A 13630-nucleotide genomic window follows, 5' to 3' on the forward strand; every position below is an offset into this window, starting at 1 on the left:
AAGGAGATGCACTTTATTTTTAATTCTGTGATGTGTATGGGCGTGCATGTGAATGCAGAATCCATAGGAGAGCATGAGATCCCCTGGAGCTGGAACTGGAGGCCATTATGAGCCTCCTGGCATGAGTACTGGGACGTGAACGCGGGTTCCCTGCAAAAGCTGTGTGGGCCCTTAACTGTGGAGCCATTTCTTCAGTCCCATGGCCTACTCTTTTAATCAACCTACCTTATGTTGTCTTCTCGGATGAGAACAAGAAAAAGTGGGCGTCCATGCATTTTCCAATATTGCTTAATGAACTGTAGTGCATTCTATCAAAAAATTAGATTGAGGTAGGATGTCATGGAAGTGTCTGAGATCAATGGGATCCTTAACTGTGAGGCAAAGAGCCTATAACAGTTTTAGTAGATTATAATCAAACTCTGGGTAATTTAGGCTACTTAGAAGCATAGAATCATTTTCATTTTAAACCTTGCACTATGTTGTGAGGCTCGTATTTACTCATGCCTTTCTCTTCTCCCTCTTGTCACGTCTCCTTCTGACTTTAGCAAAGTACAGCTCATAAGTGAATTGAGGAACAACTACTCGCATGCTCTATCATTCAGAAGACTCTCACCACTTTTCAGTATGGATTCGTACAAAGAAGGGGAAGAAAATGAGCCGTATCTGTAGAAGCCATCAGTGATGTGTGGAGAGTGCTGTGATTGCTAAGGAGTCTCGTCACCATCACGGAACTTTCCACCATTCATCTGACACTTTTTGACTGTTTTACATGTATTTATTCATTGATTACAGGGCACAGCTCTTTTATTATCTGGTTTTACAGATTAAAAATCAGAAGTGTAAAAGAGCTAAATGACTTGCCTGAAAACATACAGCTGGTAAATACAGTCAAAAATTGAACAGACATAGTTTGGCTCCAGGTGTTATGACCACATCTTTCTTCTCTTCTCACAGAGTAGAGTGGAACAGATCTTAACCATATAGTTATGGGTTAGCTGAAATGCTACTAGACAATCTTCACAAGTAAAATTACTCTAATTCAAATTTTTTCTCAAAGGGAGATGAACTACTAGTATCATACAATCACAGTTTTAAACAGTATCACTTCTATAAGAGTGTAGTTTTATTTTAGTGTAGCTAGAATTCCAAACTCTACAAAGACATTATTTATTTTCTATTTCTACTTGGTATAACCTAGCATCATGGGCACCCAGGAATCCTCCATCTAATGACACCTGTCAGAAACCAGTGTGAACAAGGTCACCTCTGCTCAGCGCTACCTTTATGTCATCTATGAGCAGCAGAACGTCCTGAGACATGTAGAAATCACTCAGGTCAAAGATGATAGGGTAACAAACCACAGTCTTTCCTAGAATGCGATAAATCTGCAATAGGAAACAGAAAGCAAACATACAAAATACAAGGCATAGTGTCCCATAGCTCAACAATAATTAATACTGATACTTATTTCTGAATAGGCAAACAATAGCTCACAAAGTCCATAAAGAATTAATTTTAAAGTTTTTTGCTTGAGTCAGTATGTCAGTAAATTTAAAGTAGAACATTTCTAATAAGACTGAAAAACCCTATGCCTGAGTAAATATTATTATAAATGTTTTACAAAGCTTGGCAATAACAGTGAGATGTTCATTTATTCCCAGAAAGCTTCAATAATACGACACACAGTAAGTAAGATTTATGTGCAGAAAATTGTAATTCAGATAACTGCCTCAAGTACATAATGAAATGTGACAGGGATGGCCAGAGGCCAAGTATGATTTCTGCATGCAGAATTACTTCTCAAAGGCACTCCACGAGGAAAGCACACTCACCTTTGATGTACCAAGGCAGCCAATGGGCCTATCTGGCCTTCCAGACAGACCCAACTTTTCATTGATTCCCAGGTGGAAATAAGCCTGTAAGACACAAGTGACTTGGCTTAGTAACGATAGTCCTAGAGAAATGGTGCCAGGGAAGCCCAGCTAGGACCAAACAAACCAGCCAGGTAATTCTGGATTGGGGGTTACTGAGTTTTCCAAAGCAAAACTTTCTAGATTCAATTAGCAACCTTCTAAACTGTAATACTGTTATATTGGTGGAAGTGTACAACCTGCTTGGCTTTGATTCTTAAAGCAATTCAAGAGACAAAGGCTTCCCTTCTCTCTCTCTCTCTCATATCTCCATCCACTTAAAGGTATTTAAAAAAAAATCAGGGCCCCACTGTGTGTCTACTTTCAAATATATTTTATCAAAATGAAATCATTTTTACGGATTTGTTTTCCAATTACATGAATTTCAAGTCTTGCAACCCAAAATGTTGGTCTTGCTTATTCTCATACCTTATACAACAATTATTTGATTCTGGTATATTTTGAGAGGGGTGTGTAAGTTACTGTGTGAGCCTAGGGAAGCATCAAAAGATTCTTAAAGGCCACAAATTAAATATACACCCACAATATATACAAGGACTAATGAGCACACATTTGCATGAATGTGTATTCCTATAATACATAATCTTTTTGTTTCCTGGTTATTGAGTTTATCATGGAGGTGTTTCAGCTTCAGACAAGATGTACAAAGAGATGCATAAGAACGGTGCCACAGTGGAATAGCAGTCACTGGATCTGCTAGGAGTTAAAAACATCCAACCAGGAAGCCTTTACCTCTGTAGCTTCTACCCCCTGATGAAATTGTTTTCTAAAGATTTGTGATTTAAAAAAAAAATCAAGTAATATCTTTGGGCAGTATGCAATTATATCTACAAGATAATTTTTTTAGGCTTGCTTGACCAAGCAGACTGTACTTTCTTTTTGAAATGTAACACCTAGATTTTCACCCTCTCCTTTCCCCCTCTCTGCTTGTTATGTATGTGTCTCTCTCTCTCTCTCTCTCTCTCTCTCTCTCTCTCTCTATCTATCTACTTATCTAGAGATAGATAGAAATAAAATTTACATGGGTTTTTATGTCAGTCTTTTGGGTTGAAATGATATTTCATTTTACTTTCACACTCCTATATTCAAATATTTTGGGGTAATTTTTCTAGGGTTCTAAATGTTTATGGTCTTGATTTTTCATGTTCCCCTTTCTGCCGAGTATTTGTCCTTCTTTTGGTAAGATAGAGAGCTTTACCCTTTGAAGTAAATGTTTATTCAGGTTTCAATGTGAGAAAATCTGAGAACTACATCAAAGAGAAAATCTCTTATAAGTAGCACCTGTTTTTAAAAAGCTGCTGGCCAATGACGTGAGGCAGGAAAGAGGAGGCGGGACACTGGCAGGAAGGGAGAGGGTTCTGGGAAACAGAATGAGAATAAAAAGAGAAGACAGACAGTAGAGACCTGAGGAGATGGGAAGGAAGAAGCATGCCAGGACTGAAGGAGAGGTGACTAAGCAAATGGCAGACAGAGTAGTTTGAATGGGTTAGGCAAGTTATGAGCTATCCAGGGATGAGCCAAAGCTTGTGGCCTAGGCATTTACTAATAAAGAATTAGTCTCAGAGTCATTGCTCTTGGGAACTAAGTGGCCAGGAGGAAAGATGAAATTATAAAAAAATAGTTTTTACATTACATAGTAGGTGACACATCACTTCAGTGAGTGGTGTTCCAATAGTAATATTATTTTTGACTAGAGAATTTCACAGTCTGGTTTGATATTGTCAGGTTTGTATGCCTTATTTAGTGACATTTGCCAGTCATCTTCTGAACTGCTTTTTTGGTGCTGCTATTGTAAGTGTGGCCTTTTTTTGGTGCTGGTATTGTAAGTGTGGCCTTTCTACCTCCGTAAGCTATAAAAATATATTCCTCTATCTTTTCTTCTAATTGATTTTATACGTAAATCACTTTAAAATACTTAAATGGGATTGGCAAGATGGCTCAATAGGCGAGGGCACCTGTCTCCAAGCCTAAGCAAGTAAGCAAGGCTTCGCTTCCCTGAGTAGAAGGGGAGAGCTGACAGCTCAGGTGGCTCTCTGGCTACCACATGTGTGCCGTGGAAGGTAAGATAAATAAATTAAATGTAATGAAAATTTAAATTACTTCAATGTTTACTCTGCCTAGAATGAATCTGGTTTTGCAGTTGATGACATGAAAAACCCTAAGTTTTTCTATACGCATAATCAAACTCTTTCTATACAATATGATTGTGATTTGAAGTATTTGCAAATAAGATCATCATATTCAAAGCCGACGTGATAGGGCTCTCTCTACCACCACCGAGCTCCTGAGTTGTTTCTCCTTTTGAATTGTGCATTCTTGAGAAGGATATTCCTTGATTGGCACAGTGCCTGGCACACAGCTGGTGAGCAAGCTAATAGGAATGACCTATGGGTATCAGGAACTTTAAAGAACCTAGATTACAGCACACAACAGTAGATTTGATATGCCTTCCCACAAGTATTTTTACATTTTCTGAAATAACAGTATGACTAAATTACATTATATTTCTTTTGGGCAAGAAGTAAAATTAACCAATCATGCACAAGTTAAAATCAGCTTCCTTTGGCAGGACTGTCACTCTTTAGTATAGTAAAAGGTTCTTGTTTATTTCCTGAACCATGGCAAGGAGGCTTTGACAGTTAAGTAGGTGGTGCCTGGTACCCATGTAACTAGTGTGCCAAAAAATGTGGAAGTGCGCACACCACTTAGGAACACAGACATGCTTCATACTAAGTTCATACTGTATTCAGATCAGCACTCATCACATTGCAAGGCAGAAGCCCTGCTCCCAGTTGTCTGTCCCTATACCCTCATTAGTGTACTGAAATAGGATGCAGCTTATCAGAAGTAAAGGAGCAGTGACTGCCATCAAGATGTGTGCATCAAAATATAATTTGTGAGAATACTTTTTTTTTTCTGTAAAAATGCAGACTTACAATTCTTGGTTTTAAACAACATATCCTAGGGGAGGAAGCCCACATAGCAGCTGGTTTGGAAGACAGGATGTTCCCACAATCAACATACACTCTTCCATCTTCACACAAGCACAGAGAAGCAGGGCTCTTGGTCATAAATTTGTCTTAAGTTATGTTCTACCACCAAAGTATATATCATTTGCTAGCATCATGTTTACAACAATGAAATGTAAGTCAGGACAGGCCTGATTCAGATACTTGGGATGCTTTCTATTGTCTCTGTGATCCCAGGGCACTTGGCACAAATACCTATTGTAGCTATCATCAGAGTGGACTATAATTAACTGTTTGGTTGTTGTTGTTTACACCATACACATCACTGGACTCAGAGGTTATTTAAGTGACCCACAGTGCTTCATATGCCTGCTGAAGAATGGATAAAAGCAATTTTCAAGTGGTTTGTTATTTATGCTGACTGGCCTTTTACATTTGAATTGCATGTCATCAGGTAGAAGATTATCTATGCTTAAAAATGTACTCATTCTAATTCTAATTTGGGTTAATTTGTTTTAAGGCCAAGCTTATCAGGACTACCTTTCCTTTCGATTCTGTAGTAATATCATGAGAGACCATGAAGTATCTCAGCTGACAGACAGTCTGTGCCTAACAGTACACAATGCGAAGCCTTGAATTCTAGTATTCTTTTCTCCCATTTTAGGTCACCTTTTCTCCTTGCAACTCCTCAGGTCCTGGTCTCGTTTATCATAAAACAAACCAACACAACAACAACAACAACATACAAAATTACACCCATCATGGGTTTTTCCACTCAGGAGTGTGATTTCATTTCAAGTGTTACCTGTTCTAAGAATCCTAACATTACCTTCCTGCTGTGTGGTGAGCGGCTGGGAAGAGGAGGGATGCACATAAAATTTTAACACATTTGAACTTTGTTGATTGTGTGTGTGTGCACATGTCCCACAGCACATGTGTGAAGGTCAGAAGACACCTTGTCTTCCCTAATGTGGGTTCTGGGGCTCTCAGTCATGGGTGTGGGGTAGTGCTCTCACCTTTGGGCCCGTCTCACTGGCTCAGAGGCTTGTGCATTTTAAAGGAGGATAGGGATTCTCTAAGAGCTAAGAGCACTCTTGGTGCCCTGAGACCTAGCCTTTCTTTCCTGCTATCTTTTCGGCAAGTCCAGTCCGATGACCATAGACTATGGGCCACTGCATTTCCTTATTTAACACCATACACCTTACTTCTCTCAGCCTTCATTCTTAAATAACATTCAAGGCCATGGCCTCTGTCCTTTATATCAACTTAACCTTAATTAGTTGAGAGGTATTATAAGAACTTCTGTCAAGCAGTGGGTAGCTTCTTTCTGGACTTTTGAAAGCAATTATTAAATAAAATGAGGCTGTAAGTAACTAGTGGGGTCTATAATACCATCTCCAAAAGCAGGAGCACCCCCACACATGGCACCTCTGCACCCATCTTCAGACTGGTGCACTTGAAAGGTTCCAAGTCAACTGTTAGTCTCAGCCCCAAACAGGCATGTAACCACATCAAAGCCAGACATTATCATTTAATTTCTTTAGACTCAACAAACCAAACATACAAGAATGATTTCACTTTCCAAAAAGTAAAGTGAAGCCGGGTGTGGTGGTGCACGCCTTTAATCCCAGCACTCAGGAGGCAGAGGCAGGCAGATCTCTGAGTTTGAGGCCAGCCTGGTCTACAAAGTGAGTTCCAGGACAGTCAGGGCTATACAGAGAAACTCTGTCTTGAAAAAAAACAAAAAACAAAAAACAAAAAAAACCACCAAAAAAAAAAAAAAGTAAAGTGGGGGGCTGGGGGGGAGGAGGGGGAAGGAAGGGGGGCAGTGATTATCAGAAAAAAAAACTACTTAAAACACTGAGGTTTTAAGGTAATATGAGGGAAAATAAAACAGAACTATAAATGATAATTTTACACATGACAACTAAAACTGAGACTGATTTGTTATTGAAAGTGTTTAGCCAAGGCCAGGAACTGATTTTAACAGGAAAAGAAATCAACAGGACCCATGAATATAATGTACAAACACACACAATGAACGATTTTGCTCATTTTGTTTTTTAAGTTAACATCTGATAAAGTGGACTAGTCAACTTAATTACCAACTTTAAGACAGTGTGCTCTCCTCTCAGGATTTAACTTTATGCATTTCCCTTTGAATTAAGTCCAACAATTTTGTTCTAATACCCCTGCAAGGGAGAAAGACACAGGCACTTACTTTTACAAGCTCCTGCTGAGGCCAGATCTGAATAGGTTCCACCTGCTGAGGAGTTTGGGTTTGAATACCATATGTATTGAGAAAAACTTGAAGGCTAAATAGAGATTAGAGAGATGAGGTGGGGAGGGAAGAAGAGAGAGCTATTTTTAGACCACGCATTTATAGTTCAGGAAATATGAATGAAGGAGGTAAAAGGTACAGGCAGGGCTAGCTTGGGACATATGGTAACTCTGTCACTATCTGCAGTACATCAGGTATCCCAGAATTCATAGCCCTCAAAGGCTTCTTCCCCAAAGTATTGGGAGCCTTGGGGAGCGGGGACAGTCAGAAATGCAGGCAATGATTTTAGTAAGCTCTGTAATCTATGGGCACTAACTTCTCCAATTAACGTCCATGCTTAAACATGAAATGTATACTTCATGACATGTAAGGTCACACTGATGATATCCTAGAAACTGCCAAGTTTTATTTCTAATGCCACCCTCAATATAGTAAACATGAGGCAGCACCCCCTCCACCCTCAACATGGTAAACATGAGGCAGCATCCCTCCCTTTCCCACAGAAAAATACACCACTCATCTGTATCTCACCGTTGGCTTTCTGCTACAAGTGCTACATGAACCACCAAGTCATTTTCCAATGGGCCCTGCAAGGGAGAAAAAGAGCAAGGAGAAACATTGAAACAAGATTTGGTCATGCCAGCTATAATGAGAATCAAGGACAATATTAACTATCTCTGAGCAGTTCATTAAAGTGATGGACACCAGCTAGATCTAAGCACTGCCTTTCTTTTCTCCCCCACCACTGCCTACTAATCAATTTGATGGTGTGGACAGAGTAACGGAAGACCGAGGAGGTAAAGTCATAAATCTCCCCACGTCTAGAGAGGCTAGCTTGTCAGGGAGGTTTTGAATGATGCATAACAGTAGTTTGGGGACTGAGAGTAATTTTCCATCATCTAACTCTGAAAGGAAGATGAGGAACTAAAAATAAAAAGTTCAATTTATGTGCTCTCCATAAAAAATGACTGTGAGTTAATACTTCATTTGACATCTTAACCATATATAAGATTATTCCCTTTGCTGTTAGCCAATTTCCCTTTTGTACTTGATGTATGTATATCAAATAGCTTTTTTTCTAATATAAAACTCCTACATATTTGGCTATATAACATTATGATCACTAAATATTAGCTGTTGGATTAAGTGGTTATAATCAAAGATCGTATTGGGTATTTTTGTTCCTCTTGTGGGAAGAGTCACTATAATACATTTTATACATATATAATTAAAATATATGCTAAAATAAACCCAATTTCAAGCCTGTATAAATTAATAGTATTAGGATGTTCTGAAAATACTGATAAAAAATAACCACTTCCCAGGAACAAGTCCAGCATCCCCAGCAGTATGCTGTAAGAGAGGATGCTGAAAAATCAAGCACACCTTACAATGTTATAACTGTTACTTAATAAGACCTTGCAAATGACTGTTTCTCAAAACAAAGAGAAAAATTAATTACTCGGAGTCTCATCAAGATTTCCAGCAACAAGTACAATCATTAGGCTGACGAGAACTAGTGGTTACTTCATCTCTAGATGAAAATGTTTGGATCTCTTAGTAAACAGCACATCATTACATACACCTTGTCAACAATAAAGCAGTCACAGACTGACTGCTCAGCTGCTGTCTTCTTTCTGAATCACACAGGGCTTTGGGTTAACACTGTTGCCACTGGGATGACTGTGTTCAGAGCTCTTTTAGCCTTTATACCTTGAATCACAGTTAGTACTTAGTTAGGACTGAAGAAATCTTAACAGAACTAAAAATCAGCATATGACAGAGTTGGAATTCACTGTCACCTACCATGTGGGGCTGGGCTCTGCACCTCCAGCAGGACACCCTCTCAGTCAACTCCACAAGCAGAAAGCACTTGGCAGGGGTGGTCTCGCTACAACTCCATTCCTTTTGCTACCCAACTCAGAACCATTTTCTTTAAAAACCAATTGTGATCTAAAGATTGCACTTTTGCTGTGACATTTTTCTTATTAAAAGAGAAGGTAATTAGTACTTTCTGAGTGATAATTTCTCTAACAATGTAATATTTCACCTTGTAAATATTTCTTTCTCCATGTCTCCTTCCTGCAGCCCTATGGTACCATTATCCTCTGTCTTCCTCATTCATTCACAAACTCACTTGACCAAGCACATCACAGTGATTCTCATTTACTGATAAGAAAGCTGAGACAAAGACTGTTTTTAAAACAAAACAAAACAATACACCAGGGGCTGGTGGGAGAGCACATGCCTTGAATGAATGAGGCCCCTGTGTTGATCCCACCAGCACAAAAACAACATTTATACAACCAAGTTAAAGTCAGCTAGTGACAAGGTTGGTATTCAAACCAGTCTAGGATATTTCTTATACCATTACAGTGTACTATATGCCTCTCTAACATGGTGCTAACTCAACACTTGCCCCCTCATCACCCCACACCGTAAACACAGCACATCTCTCCATCTGTACAGCCAGCGGTATCGTATTAGAAGACGCCATGATCTTGTACTTAGTGGTCAACTAACTGCTCTATCCACTTCAACCTCAATTCTGTCTATCCATAGCCTCTATCCTACAAACTTGTATTAAGAAGCCATAGAAATGACCCCTGAAAGTCTAGCCTTCAGACAGGGATTTAAAAACTGTAAGTCTATCCTTCATCATTGATTCCCCACCTCACCCCACATGCATACCACACAGACTCCCCAATGCTTTCCTGTCACGTGTAGGACAAGAACCAAACTGCTTCTCATGGCTTTAAGGTCCTGCTCTAGCTCCTGCCCACCTCATCTCCCTCTTATTTCCCACCATGTTCTAGTGACACTGAGTTCTCTCTGCCCTTTGAACAGCTGAGTTCCCATTACAGGGCTTTTGCAGTGGCTAGAATGACTTAGTATGCTTTTTCTACAGATTATTGAGTGAAGGTCTTCTCATCACATGGGTCTGAACCATGATCCCTTCCTCTGGAGTCTTCTCTTTTCTACTGTGGACTTGCTTTTCCCAGGCCTCTCCAGCTACTTCAGGTTTACCTTATAAATCATGTCAGCTCCAGAAATTGTGTTATATTATTTATTATTATTCAACCAACAGAAAGTAGCTCTTACAAAAATATTAAATCCATTTTTCCTTCCAGACCCTGCTCTCAGAATGACTACTCTAAGATTAATTATTTATTAATAAATGTCAAAGCCAAAAGCTTTGGCTCATTTCCTCACCAGTTTGAAACTCATTTAAAAGATTCTCTCTACATTCCCCTTTTTGTCCAATAAGAGGCTCTGTCTCTTCCATCATTAAATTATACACAATACGAACACTTATGAAAAGCATTAGATAAGAATGACTTTCACAACGTCTAATCCATTTGTATTTTGCAACTTTGGAGAAAGTGCTCTATTATCTAGCCTGTCTTGTTGAGTTAGTTTTATACATAAATCACTTTCCATCATAATTTGTATTTTTAAACCTAAGAATATTTTCTCAGACCTTAAAACATTTTCTTAAATCCTAAACAACTTAAGTTTAATTGTGAGACTATCTAGTCTTCAAAACATCAGAGACCTGAGGAGGAGTAAATATTTTTTGAGTATGCAGGAAGTGCAAAGTAAACAGCTTCCAAAACTATTGAAATGACAGAGGTTTTTGGCTACCTGGGCAGAATTGTCTCTGTAACATTGGAGCATCTATCGTGAGCCTCCTGGCCCAGAATTGAACAGACTTTCCTGTTAAGTAGGAATTATGAAGGATTTGTCTACCTTGTCCTTGCAAACCTCAAGTCAACTTCCCTGTGTCTAGTCTGTCCAGTTTGGACAGTATTCTGTCTGCAACTGAAGCAAAGGCATTTTCTTGCCCAGTAGCAAGTTTGCCACGTTGGAAGCAAACTCCATAAAGAGGTTCTCTGATGCTCCTCATCTTCACTGAAGTAGAATGAGGGTGCTGCCAGGAGCAGACCTGTCTCAGTGTCAAAAAAGATCTTTTCATAATAAAACCGCTTTAAATGCCATAATCTGTGGATCTCTGGGATTTTTGGAGACTATCTATCTATAGTATATCTGAATTGTTTGTTGCTAGCTATTTACCATTTGATCAATTTTGAAAAAATATTTCTGTAATAAACTAGGCTAGCATCTAACATGACCATGTTTGATCAACTATTAACCTGTATTTCTTATCTAAAACAGTTTGTAATATTTCACAGATTTCAAATGCAGTAGAACTTAACATTACATTTTTAAGAATTAGATAGGTACAATACCTTAATCAGAGTTGATATTTAGTACGCTATAACCAAATATAACCTTAATTTTTTTTTATCAATATACAAAGATCTATACCAATATAAGGTTTTTGGCTTGCTAGCACTCTTTGGTCTAAGAGTAGACTCAATAATCTACACTTTTTTCCCTATTATTTCTACATTATTCCTATATCCTCCCATTTTTCATTTCTGCTTCTGCCCCCTTCTCCCCTATTACTAGGTAGGAGAGAAAGAATAGAGGAAAGAAAAATGAAGAGAAAAATTCTTCAATCTAACCTCTCTTATTTTGTTTTCTTCCTGATCGAAGACCATTACAATTTTTACCACCCCCTTAAATGACAACAAACATTCATCATCCTTAGAATGACCATAAACCATCCATTCCACCTCTTGGAAATAGGGCATAGTTCTCTCAAAATTGCTTCCTGCTGATTTGGGGAATTGTTTTTCTTTTGGGGGGGAACAAGAAATTTCGGGAAATGGTCAAGTCTTAAGGAAGCTAGCTATATCAGCTATTGTCTAGTCTGCATGCTGAGAAAGTTCTAGCTTAAGTAATGTCCTGACTGGATCAGTCAGTAAGGCTGGGCAGTTGAGGTCATCTGGGGTCATCAGCTTTTGTTGAAGCTGTCCTGGAAGCAAGTTCTGATGAAATAGTTGTTAAGGCAGTCTGAAATAGGATCAGGAAGGATGCTGGAACACTGTGACTCAGCATCTCAGCATCACTGAGGGTGAATCATGTCAGGGCTGTCTTCTGGTTTGGTGTTTTGTTTTTGTTTTTGTTTTTGTTTTGTTTTGTTTGTTTGTTTTTAATTTTCTGTGAACATATAAGCTTTCAGTGGTAATACACATTTCTGTATACATATATATGTATATGTATGTGTGTGTGTGTACATGGAATGTGCAATGTGCACAATTTAGTTAAAGATGTTTCTTTGTTCTCTGAACAGGTGAGGCATCTGTCTTTTTGTATATAAAATTTCACAGCAATAGATGTCAGATTTGTACTTAATAAATTTGAGGGATGTTATTGTTTGCAAACACATTTAAAGTTGCATAATGTGTAATGCATTATCTCAGAAATATGTATCAATTCATGGTATGAAGTGCTTTTGTCAAACTTTTCACATTTCCTTAGCATCAGTATCTACACTATAGCCAAGAGCTCATATATTAAAAGATATATATTAAATTCCAAGTTTTCCTTTCGCAGCTCCAGCTCCCCGATTGATGACTCTGAGTGAGACTAATTATTATTAAATGTGTTCGCAAGCTTTGGCTCACACCCTAACTATTCTATGTCTCCCTCTTGCTTAGTTACCTCTTTTCAGTCCTGGCCCCTTCTTCCATTGTGTCTCCTCAGCATCTCCCTGCGTATATTTACCTGATGGTTTATGTCCATCTCCCAATGGCTCTCTTAAATCTCTCTCTAGTCTTCTTTTATTTTCCCACTCTCTCCTCCAGAATCCTCTCTGCTTGCCAGTGTCTGACCTCGTATTTCCTGCCTCGGCTCATTTCTAATGGCTTTTTTATTGGCAGGTGATACTTAACAAGTGATTCTGTCTACAAATTCCTTCTTAGCAAGGGCTTTGAGCTATACCTTGTTTCTATTGTTCTGCCTCATTGCCATTACTGTTTGATAAGTGACTGCCCAGGCAAGTCTCTCAATTCAGTGTTTATCTGTAATATGGGAATATCAGGCTTACCAGACATGAAGGTTCAGAATAAAAAGGAGGCCATGTAAAGTCTTCACAAACTTTTATTTATGACACAATGATATTTATACTATGGTTTTTCATGTGCCTCTGTTGCACTTGTCAATTAATCCTGATCAAATCACCCGATGGTGATGGTGCAAGTTCCTCACTACCTCCCCCAATGTTCTGGGTTCCTGAGTGAAGGACACACACATGTATGTAATATTACATTTTAATATGTCTTAAATAGCTCAATGGCTGGGTCACTCCCAAATTCTGGTTTAGAGTGTTACAAGTAACATGATTTTCTGATTCCTCCATATGCAAACAGCCCTGTAACTGACTTAGACATAAAAATGTCTCAAGCCAAAACTTCAGCAAAAATTAGACAATAAATCTTGTTGGTTATAGAATTCTCAAGGTTCATCATGTTATCCTTCACACGGTATGGATGAAGATTTATTACAATTGGTTATTGATCAAATTAACTTATAAAAAGTAT

General features: G+C 38.6%; 1 protein-coding gene across 6 annotated transcripts in view; it reads right to left on the reverse strand.

Moving 5' to 3' along the window:
• Phkb (phosphorylase kinase regulatory subunit beta) overlaps positions 1–13630 on the reverse strand; it is a 204791-nt gene that overhangs the window by 44210 nt on the left and 146951 nt on the right. For all 6 annotated transcript variants that reach the window (XM_021169806.3, XM_021169805.3, XM_029480583.2 and 3 more), the window contains 5 exons: positions 7713–7768; positions 7122–7215; positions 1833–1916; positions 1281–1385; positions 226–308 (listed from right to left, as the gene is read on the reverse strand). In XM_021169806.3, the coding sequence (XP_021025465.1) occupies positions 226–308; positions 1281–1385; positions 1833–1916; positions 7122–7215; positions 7713–7768 (422 nt within the window). The remainder of the gene's footprint in view (positions 1–225; positions 309–1280; positions 1386–1832; positions 1917–7121; positions 7216–7712; positions 7769–13630) is intronic.

This window comes from Mus caroli, unplaced genomic scaffold (assembly GCF_978045245.1).
Source record: "Mus caroli unplaced genomic scaffold, Mus_caroli_1 scaffold_10, whole genome shotgun sequence".
In the NCBI taxonomy this organism is placed as follows: domain Eukaryota; kingdom Metazoa; phylum Chordata; class Mammalia; order Rodentia; family Muridae; genus Mus; species Mus caroli.